This window comes from Poecilia reticulata, linkage group LG13 (genome assembly GCF_000633615.1).
Source record: "Poecilia reticulata strain Guanapo linkage group LG13, Guppy_female_1.0+MT, whole genome shotgun sequence".
NCBI classification, from domain to species: domain Eukaryota; kingdom Metazoa; phylum Chordata; class Actinopteri; order Cyprinodontiformes; family Poeciliidae; genus Poecilia; species Poecilia reticulata.
In genome coordinates, this window is record NC_024343.1 from 15190891 (window position 1) to 15217137 (window position 26247).

Sequence of the window (26247 nt, forward strand, 5' to 3'; positions counted from 1 at the left end):
CTTGTACACAGTGTACTACAACAGCATTCAACCTGCTTTCCAGGAAACCTTTTTTTTTTGTTGTTCATTTTTAAGTACTTGCAGTTTTGATTCCAGATTAGTGAGGGGCGCTGATGAGCTTGTTGTTTTTTAGAACAGCCTCAGAAGAAACGTTCTAAACCAGAGAAGAAGAAGAAGAAGAAGAAAGATGCCGATGGGCCACGTCGGTTAAGGTAAGTAGGAAGTAGGGTTAGAGATAAAACCTCGGGGAAAAAATGGTATTCTTTAAAGACAGGGGGAGATTTGAAAGATGAACAGATGGAATTTCCGCATCCAGCTTATTATAAGTCATTTAACTGCGTGTTAAATCTAAAATCGTTCATTGCTGGTGTGAATGCGGGCTCAGGATGGGGCTCTTCACGGTTGTAAATGCATTAAAAAGGGATGATAATGTGTCTCCTGTGAATGTACGTGTTGCTTGTAGTGTCTACAGGCCGGTAAATAGTTATAACATTGCTGTGCATCCTTTTCTCCTGTGATACAGGAGGAGAGTGAACCCGGTGGCCTGGTGCCAGCCATCAGCCAGGCTAAAACAGATGCTACAACAGATGCTAATTTAACACGCTGACCCGCCGGTGGCAGAGGTGAGGAGGGGGAGCATGCACGTGGTGCTGGGTCGATGAGGAGAGTCCATTTATGTCCCATCTCTTAAGTGAAACCAGCTTGTAAATACATCCGCACGTCTGGTTTTTAATAATGAGCATTTCTACTGTCGAACTTTAAAAATGTTATGAACAGAAAAATGAAGCAGCAGTAAAGCTCGGTTTGCCTGCTACATTGTCGGGATTAATACCACAAAGAGGAGAAAGAAAGCGTTTGTGGAAAAACATGGACAGTGTTGTATTCTATAATCTACTTTAGGTTTAGTTTTCTTCAAATATAGTTGGTGTTGGTTGCACACCACAATTTAGGAGCCAGCACATACACACACACACACACACACACACACACATACTTTCCCAATACTGCCCTCATGTGGCAGCAGTAAGAAACACTGTTGGGGAGCGTCACTAAGAATTTGTGCCTGCAGAACTCCACGTAATGCATAACTTGAAATCATTTTGTTTGTTTATATACTGCCACTTCACAACAGTTGTCATGAACTTCACAAGACGATTCATATTGAAACATATAGAATCCATAGAGTCCAAATTCATGTCAAATGAGTTTGATTTATTCCATTATAAAACAATCATAATCAGAAAATATTGGGTGTGAACAATATGGCATCACTGTGTATCTAAAGTAGTGTAGTGGTTTTCTAAACTGCTAAGTTGGCTGTTAGGATATCCTTTAAAAAATAAAAAAGACATCTTAACATCCACACACCAAGCATGCTTTGAGTGCTTTAGTTCTCTAACCTTGTTGAATTATCACCACTGAACATGTTACTAGCCATAACGTGTTTAAAACCGCATGTATAGAGCATGTTTCTGGATGCATGGCTGAATTCTGTGTTACTTTGCATGTAGTAAATACAGTCAGACACCATGCTAAATTACTGCTCTCACAAACTGACACGACAAGATCAGAGTGGTCATTATGTCCCTCGTTCTTACGTCAGAGTGACAACATGTTGAAAACCTTGGATTAAAATCTCTGTTTACTGATTCAATCAGTGAGCCTTGCCTTACAGTCTGCTCTGCCTTTCATTCGTCAGAGTCCTGCAGCATGTGATTGAGCTGTTGCTACACCCCGCGGCTGCTCTCTAACTGACCCGACCTTCTCTCAGGACGGTATGTTTTTTACTCTCACCGTTAACGGGTCGCACACACGTTGCGTGATTGTTGGGATCAGTGGGAAGGAAAGGTGACCCGTGGCATGGCTGAATTCTGCTCCAGCTGCGCTCTGTGCTGGACACAGTCAGACACCATGCAACAGCCTCTTCTCATTTCTGCCAAAGACAAAAATCACCTGGGCAACTGCTTTCCTCAGCTTTGTCTGGCTACACAGGAATGAGTACAGTGATGTACTTGACATTCATGAAAAGTTTTTTTTTTAGAAATTAATTTTCCTGCCGTATTTTCCAGCAGGGGGCCCAGTTTCCAAACGGGAAGAGACTCAACGTTTTCATCTGTGGTAACTACACTTCACTGAAATGCTTTTTTCCTCCTTCTTTTTTTTGACAGTCACAAAACAATTGTCTGTGGCATTATTATTATTTAATTTTTTTTACACCATTTAAAAACTACGTGAAACATCTTGTTTTATGTAACACAATCACTTTTCACACCTGGACACAGCCAGACTGCACATGAAGCTAAAAACAGACACAGCAGGGCCACCCCTGGTCAGGAATGAGGAAGGCCCTGTGCCAGAAACAAGTCCTCTGTGACCTGTGGTGTTTTCTGTGACCCCCTTCTCCCTCACTCCTTCATAATAAACCTGTCACTGTGCTGAAACCAACCCTGTGTGTGCTGCATTTGTGTAGGTGGGAACAAAGCGCTCCGGGAGAGATGCATAAAACATCCAAAATACCCTCACCTTAAAGACACAACTTTCAAATACATGAAAGGTTTAATATGTTTATATTATGCAAATTAAAGTACTCTCTTATTAGAGCAATTGTCATTATATAATATTTTTAACCTGTACAGTCTCAAATATACAAGTTCACTGAAATTTCAACCATCCAGACTCGAGACATTTTGGGGAAAAAAACAAACTTTAAAACTAAAATCTACATACTAGTCTTACAGTAAGTGAATAAATAGTCTATTCAAAAGATGAAGACTTGACTCAGCGCCTTGGAGGCTACATTCCCCAAAATTAAGAACTTCTTACTTTCCAGAACATTCTCTGCTTCTTCAAAACAGAAATCCAAAAGCCTCTCATGCATAGAAAGTTTTTCAAGCATGTCCTCCAAACGTTAACATTCAAAGAACACCCTAGTCGGGCTGTTTCTTAGTTTATGAGTTTTGTTTCTGGAGTAGAAGTGATTCCCAGTCCTGTGGACACTTTACCAGCCGTGTTGGCCCTGCTCATCCGCCTCGGCGGCTAGGGACAGCAGGACGATCTTCGGAGAGTTCTCGAAAAGCGCAGCCCTGTTCTGAGTTTGGCCCTTCTTGACCCAGTGGCCGTAGATCTTGAAGGCGCATGCGTCGATGAGTTTGCGGATGGGCTTGACGGCGTACGGGTCGCTCTTTATCACCTCCTTGGTGACGGGTTTGGCACGTCGGTAGTGGCAGTAGATGCGCATCGTGGCGAGCACCGTCATGCAGATGACCTGATGGAGAAGCATAACCATAACAACGGAGTGGTAGTTTCGCCTTAAATCGTGATCCAAATTGACTGTTTCTCTTTTGTATTTTGTCATTAATATGTAAATGACAGCTGTTTAATGAAGATTCAGATGTTAATTCATAATGTAATGAGTTGAAATGGAATAGTTTCTTTTCTCTTTTCAGCCACTCCAACATTATACAGTAAATAAGACCAAAGGATGTCAGTAAAATAAAATTAAAAGGTAACAACTGGTATAGTGTAGAAGCTCAATAACAAAGTTACCTTACCATTGGTAAACGTACAAGAAGGAAAATGTAGAGACCAGTGTGAAGGAAAATGTAGAGACCTGTCTTAAGTTGGTCAGTGAACATCAAAATGATTCAGTGGTTTGAGAGAAAAATCTGATCTATTCAACCCAAAATTAAACTCTTTGGGATAAATTCACCCAGTATTTGGAAGAAAATTAGAGTATGATGTGAAGGATGACATTTAAAAATTCAACTGCAGCAGTAGATGTCAATTATTCTTAGTGACCGTTTTCTTATAAATCACAATCACAGTTAGATTTTTACAATCTAACTGCTTGGAGGGGCTCTCAACCAGAACCCAGGAAATGGGTCTTTAAACTCAACAAAGACCCAGAAGTAATAAAGGAGCGACCAAAGATGGCTCATTGGAGACCAAGTGGACTAAATATTTTACAGGGGGATTTACTACTTATTTAACTGTGATGTGTAAATCAATCTTTGTACAGTATGATTTGGAAATATTGTGGGTATTTTGATCTTTTTTTTCTCTACACTTTCAAATGAAAAAAATTAAGTGTTGATTTTATTGTTGGTGCGATTTACACCCCTAGAGATGGGATTAAATACTATTTCCATGCTCTGGACGCATTAATTAATAGAATCAGAAAAAAGACTCAAATTCAGTTAATAAAGTGTATAACTGATGGAAACAGACTTGGCCACAGTCTAGGAGATCATTCAGACCAAAAACAAATCTCAAAAATCTTTCAATCCAGTGAAATTGTTTTTGTTGTTAAGGAAACCGTCACCTTCAGCATCTGCTTCATTTTTAGCCTGTGGATGAAATCTCTCGAATCAGGCAAACTCTTCAAATGCTAGCAAACTATTTTGATTCCATTTGTCTTGAAATCTGACTTTTCCTTACCTTGAACCGCCTGTATGGACTGAACCGTCGCACCTCGTTCACCACGTACTGGGAGAAAAATGTGTGGTTCAGAACATCTGACGCAGTGAACCGCTGCCTCGGATCCACCACCAACATCCGGGAGATCTGAGCAAAAAGCACTTTTAGATTTCTAAAAGCTTATTGCAGGCAAAGACGAGCAAAACAAGCCTACCAGATCTTTGACTGTGTCAGAGCGATCCTCCCACTCTGGAGATGAGAAGTCGTAGCTCCCTGCTAAAATCATCCGCAACATCAGCATCTGTTTTCTGTGCCAGAAAGGCGGAGAGCCGGCCAGCAGCGTGTACATAATCACACCAGCGCTCCATCTGTAAACACAAACACCAACAGCAGGCAAATCTGTGACCTGGTTAAGCAGAAACTATATACCAGCTATCTAACTGAAGCTTCAATAATAGCAGCATAAACGGAACAGGTCATGTGAGACGGACGTGGTTTCGTCTCTGGTCACTCACATGTCAACAGCTGTACCGTATCCTTGGTGATCTGCATCCATGGAGCACTCGATGATCTCAGGAGCCAGGTAACCAGGGGTCCCACACACTTCTGCAGTAAACACACAGTCAAACAGATGGAAACTTTTACTTTTAAAAAACTGAGTACACTTCTTTCTGCTTTTTGAACACACTGCACTCTGCATCCACAGGTATGTGCTGTGAACAGGGATGTTAAATGTTTAATCAAAGAAACATCCTTTTTTCAGAGCTAGATAGAAAACTGACATTTTCTAAAATGAACAGAATAACACTAACTTTAGGAATTGAAGTGCAGTTGAAATCAGATACATTGTATGAAAGGACATGACCTTGTTCACCCCCAAGTCGACTTAAACCTTTCCTCTTCAAGCCATTTAGTGTTAATTTTATTCCCTAAATGTGGAACTTAGATTTGTTTAAACTTTTTCTTACAAAGTCACTAGTTTAAATACATTTTTTTGAAACTTAAACTGTATTTTTTGGCCCGTTGCTCCTGGTTTTACTCAATCAGTTTTGTATATTGCTTTACTCAAACACACTTTCTCTGCCTGCAAACGTTTTTTTTTATGGAATGAGATCAGGGCTTTGTAATAATCACTCCGAAATAATGAGTTTATTGTCCTTACACCATTTTGTAACTAATTTGGCAGTATGATTAGGGTCATTCTCCAAGTCAAAGGCTCATTTGTATAATCTCATAATATAAAACTTTCATACGTCAAAAATGTTTTTTCCTGCTTTATGTCTTCTATTTTGATGAAACTCACCAGTATGTGTAAATATCTCTTTGTAAAAGTAAATTATAAAATATCTGAATCTCTTTTGCATGAAAAAAATCCAAACCCAGATACATTTAATAAAAGGAAACTCTCTTTCACCTCCTTAATGAATGTGGATAATTACTGAAATTTCTCTATATTTTTGTTAAATATAAATTTATATTATAATGAGGAGACTGATATATTTCGGCACATGTATTGTGCATTAATAGTATTATATGCCTGATATTTATGGACTATAAATGAGGGTGCTACATGCCAGGTAAAACTTTACATCCTGTTATAGTTGTAAATGTTAATAAACAATAAATGTGACTAATAGAAAAAAATCCTTTATAGGCAAATAAGTTCCCAGTTATTAGTCATTACACTCTTCTCTCAGCATTGTTATCATTTTCATAATTGTATGATCAGTGATGACTGATAAATAATAGTGCTGTCCTTTGAGTTTCAATGATTCATTCCATGCTAAAGAGCCCCCTGGTGGTGGAAGAAAAATCCACAGAAAAGCCGCACCGGGCTGTAAGCTGCTTGGCTAAAAGCGTGGGGGGGAAAGTATCGGCATATAGTCCGAAAAATAAGGTACATAAATCCTTACAAACAGACATAATGACAACTCCAAGCTTTGACTTTAAATACCAACAATCAACATGGAAGTACAGTAAAAGAGTCGGGGTGTTTAGTGGGTGGTAGAGAACTTCTGCTGAACCTCTAAATAGATTTGTTTTTTCAGTTCACCGCTTGCATTATTTTTATATCTTTAACACACACACAAAAAAAAGAGTCTGCTTTACAAATGTATAAAAAAAAATAATTTGTAGTTTTTTTTGTTTACATTTTTGGAATTGAGAATGTGCCAGAACTCAAAGTCAGGTTTAAGTGTTGACATTTTTCAGAGCGTGTTTTAGAGATATCACCACACTGAGATGATGGTTCTCCCCCAGCAGATGTACAGTTCATCAAAAACTTTCCTTGCCAGCTCCTACTGCTAATGATATTAAGCTTTCTGAGAAGTCTATTTAGAAAGCTCAGCGCACTGAGACCCTCTGTGGCGGTACGCGATGTCCTGTGCTGTTCATAGCAGGAAGCACACTTTGCAACCAGATCCAGATTTACGCCCCCTGACCACCAACTGCTGCTGTAATGACCAGCACAATCTGCAGGCAGCAAAGACCGCAAGAGCAGGAAGTGACACTGTAGCTATTGTTGAACTTTGAGTCAAAGCTTGGAGTTGTCATTGTGTCTCTTTGTAAGGATTTATGTACCTTATTTTTCGGACTGTAAGCCGCTACTTTTTTCCCCACGCTTTGAGCCAAGCGGCTTACAGCCCGGTGCGGCTTTTCTGTGGATTTTTCTTCCACCACCAGGGGGCTCTTTAGCAGGGAGTGAATCATTCATTGGAAGTCAAAATTGGAAATCAAGGAAGAAGGCGCTAATTTTCATTTAGAACAAGCACATGCTAGCAGCAGGCACAACGGAGGAACGTTTTCAAACTCATATGATGCAGCTTTTAAGTTGAATCTTATCAGATTGATAGCTGCTGCACGTAAGCTCGGCGTGAATAAATCTATGGTTCTACGTTGGAGACGGAGGGCTGCGTCCTTAGCAGATTTATTAAGGATGCAGTCCTCTGCTGTGTTCTTGAGAGCGGCGGAGATACCAGCAGTTTATAGCCCGGTGCGGCTTATATATGTACGTTTCCAGTTGTTGTTTTTTTTTATTGTAGGCGCTGCTTATAGTTAGGTGCTCTCTATAGTCCGGAAAATACGGTAAACTTAAAAGGTAATTTTGATGAGATGTCTGCCGTGTTTAAATTGGTCACTATGGAAACCGTTCACTCACCTTTCAGTGTCTGTCCTGGCTGGATCTGCACAGCGAAGCCAAAATCTGTGAGTTTGATGTTCATGTTGTCGTCCAGCAGGATGTTCTCAGGTTTAAGGTCCCGATGAACGATGTTTTGGCTGTGAAGGAACTGGAGCACCTCCAGCAAAGCACGCATAATCTTTCTAAAAGGAGTAACACGTTAAATTGTAAAATGTCTTTAAAAACATTACACTACCTAAGAAAACTTGCTTTCTGACCTGGCTTCTTTCTCTGTCAAAGTTACTTTCTCAGTGAGGTAGTCAAAAAGTTCCCCTTTCTTCATCCTGAGGGAAAGAAAACAAGACATTACAGAAGCTGCAGGATATCTGACGCGTTATATCTGTCAGTCCTGACACTTACAGATCAAAAACCAGGAAAAAGAAGGCTTTGGACTCATAGCAATCTTTCAGCTGTACTGGAGAGGAGAATTCAATTCATCAGTGGAGCTAAATATCTAAGCATCATCGGACAAAGGTCAAAAAAATCTTTCCAGTTAAACTGAGAATAAGAGAGAGTGCTTACTGATGTTTTCCTGCCCGCAAACTTTCCTAAGAATGTCGATCTCCTTCACCGTGGCTTCTCGGATCTCCTCGATCTCCTGCGGAGTCATTTTGTCAGACGGGGTGATGTCTATGATCTTTACGGCATATTCCTGATCCGTGCGCTTGTCCACACAGCGACGGACCACACTGCTTACTCCCCTGTCCAATGAAGAGAGGAAAACATCAGCTTGTGTGGGATTTTGATTAATATCTGAGCAGAAACTTTACATGTCTGTTCAGTTTAGTTGGAACTTCAGTCTCATACGATAATTTATGCTTTTATCTGCCTGTTAACATTCATTTGCACACAGAAATGAATTAAAACTTCCGTTACTGTATTCTGATGAAATTGATTTTTTTTTTTAAAGGTTGAGTCTCAGAGTTCAACCTGCTGAAACTAAACCCCCCTGACTGTGAATCTGACTGTCAATGAACAGAATGTCCTCACTTCCAGCGACCAGCTGACCTGTATGTGAGAAATGCATTGAAGTTATGTAATGACTCAGCAAGACTGCTGTTACCAAAACCTTCTTAGAGCTGTAACCTTTGTCCACAACACGCTGAAGTTAATGAATGCTGCCTCCTGCACACTGAGCCTTACGTAACATCTGACGGGCGGCAGGAATGACAATGAGCAAGATCTGGGTTTTGTTTCAATTCACTAAAAACTCATGGGACGCACCATGAGTTTTTTAACTCATGGTTGTTTAACTCACGTTTAGTCAATTCACAACCACAAACTTAAAAAGTGTGAAGGAAATGAAAACAAAGGGATCCATGGATGTTTTACAGATAAAAATATGAGAAGAGGAGTGTGCATGCAATGATCTAAAAAAAATATATATATATTCACACCCTGAGAAATTTTCTACACATTGTGTTTTTGCTTTTCTTTTTCCTGCACCTAGACGTTTTTAGTACTCAAACAAATTAGACAGTCAAACACAGATAAAGTAAAAACAAAATACAGTTTTCAAATTATGCTTTAAGTTATTAGATCCAAACTGGCCTTTTTCTCAAATATAATTTACCTTCTTGTTAAATTATTATAAAACTTTGATCAATAGTACATAGTAATAGTAATGTCATTGTTGAGCTGAGCCTTTTTGCTGTACAAGCTCTACATTTTGAAATCTGAAGGCTTTAGATCATGGATTTCAAACTCTATCCATCAACGACTGTTGTCCTCCATCTGTCACATGCACCATTACATGTCCTGCAGATCTGATTAAAATGACTGAATAACCTCTACAGCTTGCACCCGAGTTTGATGGAGTCCAACTAATGACCTACGTTTTTGACTGAGGTGTGTTGAAGCAGAGACAAATAAAAGTTGTAGGACGTCAGCTTCCAAGGACTGGAGATCCTTTGTTTAGTTCAAAGCATATTTATATGGACTAACATTAACAAAGTCTAGCCTTAAATCTAACTCAGAGAACCTACATTTGTAACCCTGTATTTCAATTAGGTGATGCTTTCTGTTCATTTATCACATTAAATCTTAATACATATATCTACTGCCTACTATACTTTACTGCTAAAAAAATCCTAGCTCCTGAGATAAATGTTTACAGGCAAACTCGTGTGCTTGCAGCAACCTAAATAAGGATGCAAAAGACCATTTTATCTTATGAGTCTTTAAAAAAAGCACCAAAGACCAAGTCTCTGAAGGGCAGAACATGTTTGGACCTTCAGTAGTTCAGTGTCTCACGGTGCTTGCTCACATACCTGCCCAGAATCTCCTTGGGGTCGTACTTGTCGTAGAACTCCTTCGCTCCCACCCAGTCTGGGATCTCCTCCTCTTTGGTCATGACGGAGTGACGCTGGTTCACTTCCAAATGTGTGTACAGCTGTTTTCCTATTATAGCTCGCAGCACACTGCAGGAAACGCACACGCTTAAAACAACACTGGCACAACACAGGCGGTTCTCAAGTTGCTCTGAGTGTCAAGTAACTTTTAATGAGTAATTCCTAGGGCTGGACAATAAATCATGAACAACATGTATAGTGACAGGGAGGGAGGCAAAGGAAGTGCTTTAGCCTCTAAGCCTTAGTAAGGTTGGTGGCATCAACTCACTTGGTGTCTGGTTACTAAGCGACAGCTTGTTGAGTAAACGCACACAGTTGTGGCTTTTGCTTTGCCCCCTTACCTGCTGCAGATCTGTACACCTTTCCTGTGGATAAAACAGGAAAGGTGACGCCACCAGTTTGGGAGTATTTCAGACATTTTAAACAAAAAACGAATTAATAATTACCTGTAAGACTGATATTAAACACTTATATAGTGATATGTTTTTCAGTCATATCGTCCAGCTCCAGGAATTCATTACCTCCAGTTTCTGTGATGGACTGACCATCTGTCCAGGGTGTCACCACCTTTCGCCCTTTAACATTAAGTAGGTATAATTATGACATGCATGGCCTAATTTTCTTAGCTACTCTTCTAAATAGGAAAGGATTGAGAACATTTCAATCAAGTCCAGAGACAGGATGCTAAAGGGGGACTTTGGAGGGGTCAACAAGTTTCCTTAACCACTAGATGCTATCTACATGCCAGGAAAATGATTTTATTGTCCTACTCTCACTTATAAATGTAGGGAGTTTGCTAAATGAGGAAAGGATTTGCTCTAGAACTACATGCAGTAGTCAGATGATACCAATGGTGAGTTAGTGCATCACAAACTGTTTAGTTTTTAAAAGGGGGACTGTATAAGAAGGCCAATGTTTTAGTTATTCTAGTACACGGAATTTTTTGTTCCTATATTGGAAGGCCTAATCAATTTATTTGTGAGGTCTGTGTATCTCAGACCTCAAAAGGGGGACTGTTGAGAAAAATTATTATTTTGAGTGTTTAAGGACATTTGAAATACAGATCTGTTTCTTCCAGAAGACTGGGAATGGGTCATCATCGGTTGTTTAGAAGCAGGATACTTTGAACCATAGATTATGGTTTTCATTTGACCATATTCTATGGTCAAGTGAAAACAGAAATGATTCACCAAAAACATTTTTCCTCCCTGCCCTCAGATCTAAAACCTTTAGAAAGATGGAGGGTGAGCTGATAAAAACTTGGACTCAGGACTACAGACAAGAGTGCATGTAACCAGGAAATAGTCAAAGATCATTTTTTTGGAATTAAAACTTTTGATGTCTGGAGAAGTTTTGCCCCACAGTGATATTTTTGCCCCCCGTTGAATAAAAGTACTCAAATTAAAAGCTGTTCTAGATTTTTCATTGTGTGATTACGCTTCTATTTAATATCAGATCCTTTTAGTATCTTCATTTACCCATCGCCAGTAAAGCCAAAGAAACGCTTTGTTTACTCACCGCGTCGATCAGTTTTTTCTTTCAGCTGTTCCGAAGGGACTCCATGCTTGAACTGGACGTCCTTCCAAAAAGCGTAAAATCAGCCACAAAGAAACCCAGTCAGACCCCAGTGCTGTGGAATAGCTGTAGGATTGCTGGTCCCATGTTATAAAGGTTGAGCTTTAATGTCAAATGCCAAAAATAAATTGGTTCTTCCGCAGCAGCAGCAGCTCAGCACATGCACACAGTAGAGATCCCCAAACTCAAACCCAGCAGCTTCTTCTCCCACAGCTGTGGACACTTTGAAAATCTTCCCATGTTCAGTTTGTGGTCTGCACCGAGATTAGAGTGACACGACAGGTGCTGCAGCCTTGAGGTATCCCTGCATTGAAGCTCCTAAATCTAATTGAAGAGTGTAACAGATAAGAATAGAAACATTTCAGCATAGTGTAATGTAGTCTGACTGAGGAGGCAGTGAAATGAAACACAGCGACATTATCATCCAAGTGCTTTATTCGTTTTCTCCTCGTTACAACCAAACCAAAAGGTGAGAATCAGGAGCTTTATTCTACATATCCGGTGTTATTTGAGATTTTATAACGAAAGCACTGCTAATGAAAAGCACTGTTAAAATTACACTCAACTCAAAACATGACACCAAAATATATAAACAGTATTTATAAGACTATCATTACAAACTCTGCAGCAGTGTTCTCACAACGAAATAATGTTGCCCAAAGTCAATTATTTAAATAAAGTGTGTTTATTGATTTATTGATCCCTTGTAGATTACACCCCGCTAGAATCTGGTGAGCTGACGTGTGATTTCAACTCTGCAGGCCTTTGTCTCCATCTCAAGAAAAACCTAAAGAGAAAAAGAAAAGTTCAATGAGAGGTGCATTCTACTTTGTCAATAATAACAGGAAATATCCTTCTATACATTATAGGAAATACGATAAGCATTTAGGAACCACTAAGAAAACCAGGAATGAGGCTTAAAAAGCCACACTACTCCCCCTAGTGGTTATATTGAGTAACAGTCTTTCATAATACTGCAAAGTCATCCCCAGTCCTATTTTACTTTCTCATGCCCTCATTTTCTTATCCCCATCAGAAAAAAATAAAAGATGGATATATAAAGGAAGAAAATGTAACTGAGCTTTTATTTAAAAAATATATAACGTTGACACAGGTTACAATGGTAAGTTGCGTCAACTGCACAGAGTAAACTTCTAATTTGACAATTGTGCAACAAACTTTACAGGTGTTCAGTGTTGTATTCAATCATTTTAATGAAAAGTTGAGTGGAAGGTAAAGGTTTGATTAAAAGCGGTGTTTTTGCATAAAAGCACCAGGAACGCCAGTAGCAGAGGTTTTTGAAGCAAAGCAGTTTGGAGGTGATTCATGTGGACTGTGGCTGGACTCTGAGCTTCAAGCGCCACCAGAAACATACGTATCCAGAACATGGACTACAATTGTTACGTTCCTTGTTTTAAAGTCACTTCTAAACTACATCCAGTATCAGAAGAGCCTTAATTAGACTAATCAGATAAAGGATTGAGTCTCCAGAGACAGAAATAGGATCTGTATAAGGAAATAATAGAGCACCTCATGCTTCCCTCTGTCAACCTTTGCAGAGAAGCTGATTTCTTTTTTTCAGGAGGCCTTGAGATGTCTTCAAACTACTAAAAGTATCTGACCATTGGCTTTTGATTGGTCAACAACATTGGAGTGACCTCAAACAGTATTTGGAAAATTGTCAAGAGGAAGATGAGTGGCAACTAAACGTTAACAATGCAGAAGAGCTGAAGGTCACATAAAAGCAACCTGGGCTTCCTCAACACCTCAGCAGCCTGCAGTTGCAGGCTGATGTCCTCCATGCCACGCTGCATTGATGCAGTAATTCATGCAAAAGGAGCCTAAACCAGTTTCAGCCTGTACATTAAGTACACAATGTATTAAAATGAGATTTCTGAATCACATGCAGAAGCCTTGGATTTTATTGAAGAATCCAATTTTATTTTAAATATATTCTATAAAAGCATTTAGCAATGAAATGTACCGGTAAGGAGATAAAACTTGAAATTGACAGTGTTTTTTTTAATAGAATTTTAAAAAAGATAAAGCTACATGGCAAACAGATTCAGAAATAATCATAATTATTGTACACTTACCATTAGCAGACCTGCACTGTTTGAGTACCTCACTGAATCCCTCACAGAGCTTCAGGTCACTCTGGTTCTGAGCACATTCCAGGAACTGCTTGAGTTCGTAGGAGCAGACCTCCTGCTGCTGCTGCTGGCCTGCTTGCTGCTGGTACGGCTCCTATGGACAGAAACCACATGAAGATGTGCTGACAGATCCACTGAATGTGTAGAAAGCAACTTTTTGCATCTGCAGTTCCTTCCAGAAATACAATTCTTACAGTACAAAGTGTAAAACACAAATCAGGCTTACATGTATTCCACTTCAGATATTTCGTTACAAACAATACTTCATATATTTTCCTGTTTCTGTTATAAAATGTGCTTCTTTGATTTTATTTTTGTTCCTGCATTAAAATCGTGTTCACAATTCAAGTATTGTTATTTGCACTTGCGTATTTTAGCTCTTAAAACATTTCTATACATAGAAATGCAGAGAAGTTTAATTCTAATGTATGCCAATAGGTGTGTTTTTGAACTCGACTTCTCAATTTGAAGCAACTCCACTGATTCCAGGTTGGGCTCTTTAAAGAGGTTATTCTTGCTTACAGTACTGAATCTTTATCGTCTCTTTGCCGATCCAAACAAGAGCTTTAGCTGTCATGTACACTTTATCACCACTCTTTACTGGATCTGTGATTAAAGTCCTACCAGCTGTCTGGTAAACAAAATAATCTTCTCTAACACGATCCTGGTCTCCCAGCAAGTTGCTCATCGGTTTACCTGGTACGTGACGTCAGGACTGGCAGCCTCAGAGCGTCCTCCGCTAAAGGCTCCGGTCATGGCGTGGCCGATGGTGTGTCCCACAGCAGAGCCCACCGCCACACCGGCGGCTGTCGTTGCCATCTGTGCGAGTAAACCCGGCTGTCTGGGCGCTGCAGCCGGAGCGCCCACTGCAGCCGGAGCGGCCTGCATGGGGACCGGGGCGTGAGATGGTGCCCTGGCCATTGGTGGAGGTGATGGAGGTGCTCGGCTGTGAAAAGCAAAGTTCAATTAACAAGAGGCCAAACTTAATAGTACAAAACTTTTTAAAAACCTTTTTTTTTTCTTCCTAGCAGAGATAATGTTCAAAATTAAATCTGCATCACTGTGGACTAATAAACTAACATTAAATATGGGGTTTAATAATACAGGAGTTTGTTCATAAAGACCTTTTCCCATTTGGAAAAAATTAAATGTACAAACTACACAACAGTCCAGCCTGGTGTTGTTTAAGGTCACTGACTTGGAGGTTTCTTCAGGTCGTGTTACGTAGCAGAACTGGCGAGACTAAACATCACTGTTTATTATGTTAATGTGCATTTATACATTTAAAAAAATAAAATAAAATAAGAAAAATCTATCAGCTGTTGGGCTGTTAAGCCACCAAGTTTTAAATTACTTATATAAAAACAAAACTAAACAAAAAACTACTTGTAACTTTAACAAAATATCAGATTAATATACAACCAGTTGCGTTTGTATTCTTTATAAATATAGAATACAAACTCTGGTTTGCTGGTTTAAATGGAAATGTTTGCAGCTTTAAGATATTTGAGCGCAGAGTGACCTTCAGTCCTTTCAGTCGATGACGTCTGAAATAACTCCACTCTCTGGTCAAGACATATAAATATCCAAATACAGTTTTATATCACCGACAGACAGCGGTACATCTCATTACGTTTCCTGGCTCAGTTTCTGTCTGACACATGACACTGTTAAAGTTACCTCGGTGTTAGCATGTAGGCTAACTCGCGCCCCAAATTCATACGGTTTCAACAACTTCTAACATTAGATATACATTACCTGGCAGGAGGGCTCATCCTGGCGGGCCGGCTTCTGCTTCCCCGTGGCATTTTCAATAACTAGGTTTATTTCACTGTCACTGTGAGAAAAGACTGACGCAACTCTGAGCCGCAGCGACACACGCTTGGTTTTATTTCGACCTTAACTTAATCCGGAACTTTCCATGTGTTACATCAGCTATCCTCCGGGTGACTTCCGGTGCCTCAAAAAACAATTGTGTAACTCACAAATGATAAGCTAATGGTTTTAAAGAACTATTTGTGTCTCATTTTATTCGTTTCATAAGAATCCTTTGACAAATACGCAAATTTGAACACATTTTTAAAGAGTTTTTTAATTTTTATTTATTTAACTATAACATGCGGGAACTTTTGTGCTTGGTCAGAAAATGTAACTAAATAGGGCAAAAAGAATTGAAGGTCAGGAGTAAAGGTGGGCTGATATGGGTTGCTGAAGGATATTTCATAGCAGCATGTCATCAATACTCCAGGTTGGATATTATTATTAAATAATCCTGTAAAATGGGAGCAATAATCACCACAGTTCCAATATTTTGGAAAAACAGAAATAGAAGCAGTTTCAAGACAGGTTAAAAATAGTTGATGTGATGGAAACATGAGAACAATGAGTAACAGAAACAAAACAAATCTGTTTTCAAGTTTATTGTTAAACTCATCTCCAAATATGGAAAGCCAACAGATAAAAAAAGTGGCTTATTTATCTCTCAAATTAAATAAATCTTACAGAAATATCTGGTCACAAACCAGAACATGTAGTAATTATACACTTTACAGTACTTCAGAAATGTACTCAATGATGTATATACAAAAGAGTACAAATTATGATAGCTTCATCATTTAAAAATTATATTAGAAGAACCATCCTCTGACCCGTTTATAGCCCACAAAAAAGAAAAACATACCATCAAATAACACCTAGAAAGAGCGCTACTCCTTTTTCCCTTTCTTTTTCCGGTACCTATGTTGGTGTCCACCTCCTCTTCCTCCTCCTTTTCCTTGTGCTCTTCGTTCTCCCCATGTTGGCATAGGAGGCTCAATCTCCCCAGGCCGGCCGCCTCTGTCTGGGACGCTGCCCATTAACATCTAGGGAGAGCAACATCAGAGGTAAAAAAAAAATAAAGATGGCTTCACCCATTAAAATATGTCCACAGCTCCACCTTGTACACGGCGGTGCTCTTCCCAGCTTTTATTGGTTCAATGAAGGACTGATCTTCTCTGGCAGCCAGCAGGAGTGATGGAGACACTTGGGAGGATCCGGTGAGGGACACTAGAGACGGCACTGAGTCTAGAGCAGCCCTGCGTTCCTGCAAGCAAAAAGCTATTAAGCCAGGGAAGTTTATGTCTACGCAGCTCTAGTGAGGTCATTAACTAAAGTTAACATGTACTAGAGATGTTCAGTTGGTAGACAGTAATCCAGTAGTTTGTGACATTTGGAGCCCATTCCCAGGATGAATCGGCATGTCAGGTCTTGATGTACCAACTTTAGCTTCAATTCAGGCCTTGTGACTTTCCTCCACACTTTTAAATGGATTCAACTTTCTCTCAAGGCTGCAGTTACCCAACACTTTTTTCTCCTTCCACTTAGTTTTCCGCACATATCCGTATGCTTAGCACTCTAGACCAGTGGTCCCCAAAATGGGTTCTCAAGCCCGGCATCCTGCATGTTTTACAGTAGTTCTCTCCCTGGTTTAGCGCACCTGGATCCAATGATGGCTCATTAGAAGACCTAAGAAGAACATTGACAAGCTGAAAAGGTTGTTACTAACACCAGGGAGAGAACTAAAACGTCCAGGATTCCGGCCCTCGAGGCCCGACTTTGGGGACCACTGGTCTAGACCAACAATGACTGTGGAGTTGTTAACATAGTCAGAATAGTTTTGTGTCCAAAATTGTTTTTTACTGGTCTTATGTGATGTTCAAATGTTATGAGGAACTAAGTTTTGGCTTTTCAATGGTTGTGCACCCCCATCATCAAGTTTATTAGAAACAAACACTTGACATACATCACCCTGTGTGTGATGAGTCAACAAAATACATAATGTTTCACTTTTTTAATTGAATTATTTAGATAAATTAACCTTCACTCGCAAAACAAACTTTTAAAAATAATGTCATGAAGCTGTGACATTGTGCGTAAAAGTCAAAATGTGCTGGTTGTTATTCTGAACATATTACAATCTAAGACAGATGTAAAACTATGATTCTAATTATGTAACCATCACTGACCTGTGTAAAAAAATATTTAAATGAAAACAGGATATTTGACTGGCATTATTCATGTAAAAAATATGAACAAACTTACAATTCAAACTAAAATTTAGTTTAATTTGTTGTCTAATAAGCTCACACGGAAAATCTAAACTCTTAACCAAAAACTGAAGGATCCGCTTTCATTTCAGTTGTTAATTTAGTTCGAGTTCATTTAAAGAAAGGATTTGCCACAATACCTTTTGTTTCTCTCCCCACGCAAATGACTCGAGTGTGACCTGAAAGCGTTTAATCATCATCTGTTGCCGACACTGATAATCTACAGACAGAGTCTGATTGATCTTCTGCAGCTGCGTCTGAAAGGAACAAAAGAAAAATGTTTTAAATATTATCGATGAGAAGTTTTACATGACAGGCAAACATTCATGTGAACTTACCCACTGCTCTGAGCTGAGGCTGGTTTTCAGAAGAGGGTTTGTTGTGTCTCCACCTGGTAGATGGACAAGCTTCGACTTCACCTGAATTTAAAAAAAACAATTCTTAAGCTCTCAGGACTTTTCAGTGTAGATAAATTTTATTAATGTCCTGTTGTTGGGCTCACTTCATTCTCCACATCTTCAAATTGCGAAGAGGCATCTAAACCGAGCGCATGCAGCAGCAGAATCCACTCCGCCTGCATCTCTGCCTTCCTTTTCTCTGTGTCTGCAGCGTCTCCGTCTTCACATTCTTCACACAAATCATCATAGCTGTAATGTTCAACTCGCTGCTCTTTCACAGGTTCTTCTTCTTCTCTGGTCAAATTCTCTTTGGGATGCAGCTCCTTCTCCTTGATTACATGAGCTGCTAGCAGCTCTGAGACAAGGAAGTCTGCAGATTCACAAAGTAAAAGGTGCAATTTCCAAAATGTTTAGAGAATATATCATCGTCCATAAGATAAAGCAGTTCCTCACCGGTGATCCTGTTGAGGGCAGACGGTTCCAGCACATCAGTCATAACAGCGAGGGGAGAGAACATGTTTGACATCAAATTTCTCAACTCTTCCACCAACAAGACGTCACCTGCTCCCCTCAGGTCTAAAAACAATAAACCAAGGTCAGTTTAACTAAGTGGTTTATTCTCCTGCTTCCACATTTGAACGTGTTTTTAAGATTATGTCTTCTAACAAAAAGACTACTCTCTGATACGCTATTTTTTTCCCTATCATTTTACAGTTATTCGTTGTCGATCTGTCACACAGATTTAAAAATAAAGTTAGCTTTTTATTTATTTTTACCCGATTTTAAACCTTTGCCAACCATAGGAAATATTATGTTAGTAATTATGAATTAACCATGAGCTGAACACTAAGTGGCCGCACGGAGGAGTTGTGGCCTCACCTGTTAGCTCCGGACACAGAGTCCTGAGTTCCGAGGACAGCCAATTGAGCAGCGGACAGGGGAGCTCATCACACCTGCACCGCAGGAGGCAGCGGCCGCCTCTAGGGTACCTGAGCAGGAAGTGAAGACGACAGGTGAACCGCAGGGCAGGTAGCCAACAAGTTTCACCAAGCACCGTCAAGTCCCGAGTCAGTGAACTTTAAGGTTAACTGAGAAATATGAAGCCATAAATCACAGCTAGCTCTTAAGCTAAACCCAAGCTATTATTACATTTTAAACGATTTGCCATATTAACCAGAATAAGCCGGGTCGTAGTGCAAGAAAAGTTCAAGTAATTATTCCTCACCCCAGAGATACAATGGCTGAAACTGTCTGCACGCTCCTCTCCATTCTCACCGTGAAAAGTAAACGATAATTTACATCAGTTTCTATCAGTTTTCTCAACCCACAGGTGAAAGTTCAGGCGTGTTTACAAAGCCTGGTTTCCGTTTCCGTCCTGCTTCCTTTGTATCGCCCTCTACTGGCCAGGGGGAGGCACAGACAAAATACGACATCTAAACAGTAAAAATACCCAAATAATTTGATTTTTCTTTAGAAAAACCAGGGGAAAATTGTTGAAAAAACGTAATGAGGAAATAAAATTTTACATAATATACACGAACAAAAAAAAAAAGAATTCTAATACCAATATAAAGCTTTTTTGAGAGTCTTGCACCGTTCAATATAATTTTTCCTACAGACTCACAAAACTTTCTGAAGTAATGCAGAATAAACTTTTCTCTGCTTCCTCCTAAATCATTGTCTACTTTTCTGTTGCTTTCTTAATAATCTTGTGGTTTCTAATAAACATAGGATTACCATAATTTCCACCAAAACACTCTTGTTCATGTTTGGGATGTGTTTCTAATATATGTTGACTTCTGTTGTTGTTTTCTTCCTCTTTTTTGTACAGACAGGATTGCACAACACTGCATACGAAAAAGTTTTATCATCTAATTTTTTTAATTAAATTTTTTAAGTATGTTCATTAATAAACCTTCCCACAGAACTAAATGGCTGTGCATTTTTTTTCCTTTTATTTCTTTTTTGTTAGATGTGACTTAAGTTCTGTAATAAACAGGCCATTAAACTCTCTGTTATGCTTTGGTAAACCTCTGTCACTTCCTGTCTTAACAGATGGTTATTTATTAGGTGCACACTCTTCTTCAGCAAAGTTTGAGTCAACTTTCTATTTTTTGAAATACACAATAGTTTCAAACCAGTTCAGTGTAATGACAGCTGCTATTTTGTTTAACAAAATATTTCAATTTTTCTCATTTTTGTTACATCTATTAACTAACTTATTGCATTATAAGAAGATCCAATGTCTTTATATATATATATATATATATATATATCTCAAATCACTAGACAAAGCACACACACATTGGCTGACAGGTTTGTTTTCATTTCCAAGACCACTATTCTCTCTGTCTTTGATGGGTCAAGTTTCTGAAGGCTAGATCAGTGGAGTTCACACATGATCACAGCCTAATGACTTCAGCTGGAAGGAATTCCCCAATCCTTTTCCTTACTGGAACAAACAAGAGCTGTTTAAGGAAATGGACTGATTCCCACGAAAGGAATGGGAATCCTTAGCTAGTCAAATCAAACTAGTTTGATTTTACTCAGTTTGTTTTGTATATTTAATCTGTTAATTGAGATGTCTGGGGTGTATGTAAAACAATGTTAGATCTAAAGGGTGTATATTAACTTGTGAATGCTTTGTGTATGAATCCCCTAACCTTGGTCATGTAGAGTAGGGTTGGACTGTGATTTTTAAAAACCTAAGCTGCTGCATATGTGATCTTGGTGCCAAAAAGTGTGACTAGTGAGACCTGCAATATGAAAAATATGTTTCAAAAGTAAAATAAAAAACTATCAGAGCCCTGAAAAATTGTGCAGCCTGTTCTTGTCTTTTTTTCATCATCTGCCCTCTTTAAGACGACTGGTTTTCATCCTGTTTGAGGGTTTAACAACAATAACAAACTATTACTAGCTTATTTACTGCTTGCTCCCATTAGCCCTCATGGTTAATGTAGAATCATTCATTTAAGGAAGGAGGAGAGCTAAATATAACTTTCTTTACAACGTATGTCATGCAGGAAGGATGACCTCATACAGTATGACTTAGCTGAAATTATGATTCCAAGTCAAATAGATTTTTCTGAGTTAGCAAACGATGACATAAATCCACCCAAAATCTGTTTAATAGGCTCTGTAAATGTTCTCTTGACTTTAATTAGTCTTTACGATCTGGCGCTCTCACCGCTGCGTCATGTTTTGCTGATAACATGGAGCTGGCCGAAAGCTTGGTGTCAGAGCGTGATGTAATGAGGCTGCCATTATCACCTCCCTCTGAGGATTTTATGGTTGTCAGATTTGCTTCAAGGCCACCTTTCCTGCCTCCTTCTGCACTTTCTCACCACAGATAATCTGGAACACACGTAGAACTGGCCTTATCGGTCTGACCTAGAAGAGGGCGGCGTTTGTGTGCTGCAACATTTTGTATAAGTAATTCACGTTTAATCAGACGTCTCCTTCTCCTTCTCATGTCTGGCTGTATGAACACATGTATGAACCCGAGGGCTTTATTAGCTTTGCCTGCATGTATTGTTAAGCCCTGCAGGATTTCACAGCAGGCGTTCGGTTAAACAGACCGTCGCACTGGTGGCACATCAACAGGAACAATGGAGACAATAGTGAGCGCTGACGTACAGTCCCTCTATGTTTGCTGATACCATATGTACAGAAGCTATGGCTTCGCTGTCTATGAGGCTCTGCCATGCGTCAGGATGCTTTGTCTCTTATTCCCCAGACACCGGTTCCTGCTCCAGGAAAGCTTACGGATGACGACCTTTAACCTCTGAAGAGCGTCTAGACAAAGAGGGGCACACACTCCCCCTCTGAGGCCGTCAGAAATCTCCCCAAACAGACTTTTATAGCAAGGACTATGACAAAACACCTGTTTATTGGTTTAGGAATAAATAAATAAATATGTAGAAATTTCTTAATGATCCATTACATGACACATGCTTAACCTTTTCAGATCATCAAAAATTATTTTATATCAAAGAAAGAAAGCCAGAGGAAGCATAACATGCAGTTTACGAATGATTATTTAACTTAATAAGGGCAATGCATTTTATAGAGTAGGTTCTGATTCAGCAATATTATAAAGGTTTTAAGCACAAACAACCTGTTTTATAACATTCGATATCTGTTTGGCTTCAGATCCAGACTTTGACTAGGTCATTTTTTAAATCTTCATTTTGTTTTCAGTAAATGTCCTGAATTTCAGGGGTTCCTTAAGGTCAGCTATAGGGAGTAAGTGAGAAGTTACAATCACTCCTATAGTAGGCTGCATATCTGAAAAATGCTCACCATGCAGATTTATTAAATGTATTTATATTTCGCATTTTCAGCAACACTGCAATTCAAAGTGCTTCACACGATTAAAAGGAAAATAAAACAACAAAAAAGCATGAAAAACATTACATTCTTGTGGCAAAGTAAAGAAAAACAATTACAGGTTGAGAGACAAACTGCAGTTTATGATGCGCAGAGATGTTATTGATCAAAATCAGCTTTAAACACATATAGCTAACACAAGAACATTAGAATATGAACGAATATATTTTGTTTTATACTGAGGTGTAGCAGAAAAAGTGAACCAAGCAGACTTATATTTCTCTTCCGCAGTCATTTGAATCAACGTTGAGTCATCGCTGCTGTTTGAGTTGGAGCTTTACTGAAACTCAAATGAACTCACCGGGCAGGGGGCAAAAGCACCGCAAAAAAAAAACGTGTTTTTCTGCATGTCCGAGTCTCAATCAGGAGCTGTCATGTTTCCATGATGAGGAGTCATGACACAGGGCCCGGAGAGGAGGACAGGTGTCTGTCTGGGCGGGGCGGAGGCAGCCGCTCAGGTGAGCGAAGCCACGCCCCCTGGAGACCAAACAGTCGTTGCTGCTGGCAGTCGGACTACTTTCCCCGCAGAATCCCCACTGTGATCCAGACACAAGAGCTGCTCTCAGGGACCATCGATGAATGGCAGCAGCTCTGCGCTTTTATTCTCTGCATTTTTAGAACAAGAACCAGAATCAGTGTTTCATTTATAGCAGGAAAAAAAAAAAAACAAACAGCGATCGCGTTAGTGATGGAGCGGCTGCACGAGTGGAGCTTCAAGCCAAAGACACTGGAGGAGGACTTTTACTTTGACTATGGAGCGGAGGAAATAACAGATTACCAGGACCCCTCTGAACTCCTGGCTGCTCTGAAACAAAAGGAGGAAGAGGTTATTTTGGCAGCGCAGCTGGGAAACGCGTTGCTCCTGGAAAACCGTCAGCTGAAGGAGCAGAGCGACAAGCTTCATGAGCAGTTCACCGACAAGCTGGAGGTAAGGGGGGGAAAACAGATTTCTCTTTTTTTTTCTTTTTTTTTAAAGCGTTTTAAACAGGATTTAATTAACCAAAGGGGTATATATATAATTAGTTAAATGTATAACTGGAGAAATGTGCTGCGTAAAAAGTTTGCGTTTTAGGTGGGCGGGTGACTGGGATAATGAGTTTTCACAGCTCGGAGGGAAATGTCTTCTGTTTTAAAGAGAGCGATAAACATAGAGGAACAGATTAAACTGGGTAGAATGAACAGAATTGCAAGTAAATGGTTATTTTAATACCATCTGCCAAATTCATGAAAAAGCCATTCACGTCTTCTGAAAAGTGCTTCAAGCTTGTGTCCCATCTTTATAAAAGGCACAATAAAGGTGAACTTGTTTCCCCCCCCCATAAGTTGTTGTACTTGTGTGTAAGAAAAATCGGGTCTCCGCCTATTTGTTCTCTCTAAAAACAAAACAATCACTCTCAGTTTCGGTGACTGAATAAGCATTTCTGTCCGACTGAAATGTCAACACGGAAATGATTCCCATGCCACATGCTGCAAAGTGAGGGGGAAAAAGCTGCCAAACTGTCATGGACTTCTCTCTTATGGTAAACATTTCGTGTGCAACAGCAAGTCGGTGTTATAGTCAGACCGTGAGGAGGGGCGCTGTTCCCATGTGCCAGGTGTTTTGTTGGATAAAATCTCACACTTGAACGATTACACATCTTTTTGTTCCTGTATCTGAAGCCCCGTTCAGGTATGATGTAACTGTATCCCCCGTTGGATACAAAGAGCAACAGCAAAAATAATGGGAAAGTATTGGAGTCAGTACGGCATAAAAACTCCCAGACTGATATGTTTAACTGGCCCTGCAGATGATCGTGAGGGGAGCCTCAGGGGTCATCGGAGTGTCTCTACTCTCTGATCTATGTCTGTTTCAGAGCCTTTGCAGGATCAGGGCTCCTCACACACTCTGGGACTTTCTAAATTGTTTAAAATGCTGAAAAGCTGTTGAGATTGTGTTTAATCTGTGGTACAATTTTAATTATATAAAATTTTATATATATATATATATATATATATATACTGCTCAAAAAAATAAAGGGAACACTTAAACAACACAATATAACTCCAAGTCAAACTTCTGTGAAATCAAACTGTCCACTTAGGAAGCAACACTGATTGACAACGGGGACCCTTGTCGGGTCAATCAGTGTTGCTTCCTAGTGGACAGTTTGATTTCATAGAAGTTTGACTTGGAGTTATATTGTGTTGTTTAAGTGTTCCCTACTTTTTTGGGGGAGATGAAAGTGGTGATGGGAAAGTTTGATTATGGCCTCTAAGCTGTTTCTGTCTGGGCTCCTAACCTGCGAGACACAATGATACAGAACAAACAGATTCACTCAGATATAGATTCACTGATAGTAGATGGCTATACTGGAAGAAGTCCCATAAATCAATGGATACTACAAATTACATCCACTCTTCCACCAGATAGGATTTCTTGTGTATTGAAGAGCAATATGGAAAAACTTGAAAACAATTTGGAGGCTCTTCATTTATCAAAAAGATGGAGAAAGAAGAACTTTACTTAAATATATAAAGTCAATAAAAGAGCACTTGTTTAGTTTTTACGTTTGCTTTTTGTTTGTACTGTAGTATTTCATGCAATAATGCAGGATGATTTTGTCATAAAATCCTAATTTTGTCGTAAAATCAAATAAAAAAAAAAAAAACTATGCACACACCCTGGATGAAGGGCATGAATGACTCGATGATTTTGGACCTGATGTTCCTGCCGTCACCTGTTCACCTTCCGCCTCGTTTCCACCTGCAGGAGCTGGAGCAGGGGCGTCATGAGCTGCGACTGAAGCTGGAGGGCTGCCAGTCCCACTGGGAGAGCCAGGTGGGAGAGCTGGAGCGGGACGTCAGGGAGCTGAGCGCCCAGGTGGAGCAGCTGACCCAGGCGCTCAGCGAGGCCGAGAGGGACAAGGGCCGGCTGCAGCTGGAGCACGGCGAGCAGACGCAGCGTCTCAGGGAGGAGCTCAGAACTGTGAGTCCAACACAGAAAAACAAACCCTTGTGGCCGACGGATCCACTTTTTCAGGCCGTCTGGGCCGAACCGCGTAACTGGAGTGTAATCTGATCCTATTGTATGAAACTAAGCTGCTTGTGTGTCAGTGTGACTGAGTCTGAACTGTCTTAGCGTTAAGCTGAGACTCTCTGCGCTCAGAGTGAGGTCCTTAAACAAATTCTTACTGTCCAGAGGCAGAAGAGTCAGAAGTTTACATACGCTGATGTTCCATGCGTTTCAGAACTTTAGAGTTCTGGATCCAAACTGCAGGCATTTGTCTTGTAATCATTAATACCTGCAATAAAAAAAAAAGTCCAATGCATCATTCAAGTACTACGATTAAAATAAAAATGGAAGTGTATTTAAACTTCTAACAAGAACCGTATATACAGGAGAGACTTTCAGTCAGTAGCTGGGTGCTTTTTCTTTTTTCTTTTTTTTGGGGCATGTTGCGGAAGATCTGTTCTGGTGTTGAGCAGGATGGAAATAATATGTAAACAAGAAGGAGAGTGAAAGCTAAAGGCGTGACTTGATTTCAGATGGGGAGGAGAGATTAGACTGTATCTGACTGCTGCTGGTGTCACTTTACAAAAATAAATGCACAAGAAATCCAGTTTCAGTGACTTTTGTAGCCATTTCAAAGATTCCAGCTCTTGAAATGTGTTTTTCGGTGTGTGTGTGTGTGTGTGTGTGTGTGTGTGTGTGTGTGTGTGTGT

General features: G+C 39.8%; 4 protein-coding genes and 1 long non-coding RNA gene across 5 annotated transcripts in view; 2 read left to right on the forward strand and 3 right to left on the reverse strand.

Annotated features, from left to right (window-relative positions):
* Positions 1 to 121: 121 nt before the first annotated feature.
* Positions 122 to 2445, forward strand: LOC103474558 (uncharacterized). The gene is made up of 3 exons (XR_535199.1): positions 122 to 212; positions 524 to 623; positions 1700 to 2445. It is a non-coding gene; the product is annotated as an uncharacterized LOC103474558 (long non-coding RNA).
* On the reverse strand, positions 1192 to 11789 carry LOC103474557 (phosphorylase b kinase gamma catalytic chain, skeletal muscle/heart isoform). Its single transcript, XM_008425627.2, has 10 exons — positions 11464 to 11789; positions 9865 to 10014; positions 8117 to 8295; positions 7955 to 8009; positions 7813 to 7878; positions 7574 to 7737; positions 4932 to 5022; positions 4631 to 4784; positions 4438 to 4563; positions 1192 to 3265 (listed from the first exon to the last, which is right to left on the reverse strand). Exons 2-10 carry the CDS (start codon positions 9945 to 9947, stop codon positions 2999 to 3001), a joined length of 1185 nt encoding a protein of 394 aa, XP_008423849.1. The 5' UTR covers positions 9948 to 10014; positions 11464 to 11789; the 3' UTR covers positions 1192 to 2998.
* A 144-nt stretch (positions 11790 to 11933) lies between these two features.
* Positions 11934 to 15593, reverse strand: chchd2 (coiled-coil-helix-coiled-coil-helix domain containing 2). The gene is made up of 4 exons (XM_008425631.2): positions 15432 to 15593; positions 14370 to 14619; positions 13617 to 13767; positions 11934 to 12307 (listed from the first exon to the last, which is right to left on the reverse strand). The coding sequence occupies exons 1-4, from the start codon at positions 15479 to 15481 to the stop codon at positions 12297 to 12299; spliced, it is 462 nt and encodes a 153-aa protein (XP_008423853.1). The 5' UTR covers positions 15482 to 15593; the 3' UTR covers positions 11934 to 12296.
* A 485-nt stretch (positions 15594 to 16078) lies between these two features.
* LOC103474563 (protein FAM98B) lies at positions 16079 to 19527 on the reverse strand. Its single transcript, XM_008425632.2, has 8 exons — positions 19382 to 19527; positions 19036 to 19145; positions 18610 to 18732; positions 18261 to 18526; positions 18097 to 18177; positions 17899 to 18015; positions 16609 to 16755; positions 16079 to 16534 (listed from the first exon to the last, which is right to left on the reverse strand). Exons 1-8 carry the CDS (start codon positions 19423 to 19425, stop codon positions 16379 to 16381), a joined length of 1044 nt encoding a protein of 347 aa, XP_008423854.1. The 5' UTR covers positions 19426 to 19527; the 3' UTR covers positions 16079 to 16378.
* Positions 19528 to 22748: 3221 nt separating this feature from the next.
* LOC103474564 (bicaudal D-related protein 1) overlaps positions 22749 to 26247 on the forward strand; it is a 16989-nt gene continuing 13490 nt past the window's right edge. Inside the window, exons 1-2 of the mRNA XM_008425634.2 lie at positions 22749 to 23473; positions 25295 to 25510. Of these exons, the coding sequence (XP_008423856.1) occupies positions 22928 to 23473; positions 25295 to 25510 (762 nt within the window). The 5' untranslated portion in view covers positions 22749 to 22927. The remainder of the gene's footprint in view (positions 23474 to 25294; positions 25511 to 26247) is intronic.

Coding starts and splice junctions, on each gene's coding strand:
- LOC103474557 (XM_008425627.2), bottom strand. CDS start 9,947: ATGACCAAAGAGGAGGAGATCCCAGACTGGGTGGGAGCGAAGGAGTTC. Junction 8,296..9,864: donor CCCAAGGAGATTCTGGGCAG/GTATGTGAGCAA, acceptor TTCATTGGACAG/GGGAGTAAGCAGTGTGGTCC. Junction 8,010..8,116: donor TTGCGGGCAGGAAAACATCA/GTAAGCACTCTC, acceptor TCTCCTCTCCAG/TACAGCTGAAAGATTGCTAT.
- chchd2 (XM_008425631.2), bottom strand. CDS start 15,481: ATGCCACGGGGAAGCAGAAGCCGGCCCGCCAGGATGAGCCCTCCTGCC. Junction 14,620..15,431: donor AGGATGAGCCCTCCTGCCAG/GTAATGTATATC, acceptor TGCTTTTCACAG/CCGAGCACCTCCATCACCTC. Junction 13,768..14,369: donor GTCCTGACGTCACGTACCAG/GTAAACCGATGA, acceptor TTCTGTCCATAG/GAGCCGTACCAGCAGCAAGC.
- LOC103474563 (XM_008425632.2), bottom strand. CDS start 19,425: ATGGAGAGGAGCGTGCAGACAGTTTCAGCCATTGTATCTCTGGG. Junction 19,146..19,381: donor TCAGCCATTGTATCTCTGGG/GTGAGGAATAAT, acceptor CTTCCTGCTCAG/GTACCCTAGAGGCGGCCGCT. Junction 18,178..18,260: donor TTGAAGATGTGGAGAATGAA/GTGAGCCCAACA, acceptor TTTTAAATTCAG/GTGAAGTCGAAGCTTGTCCA.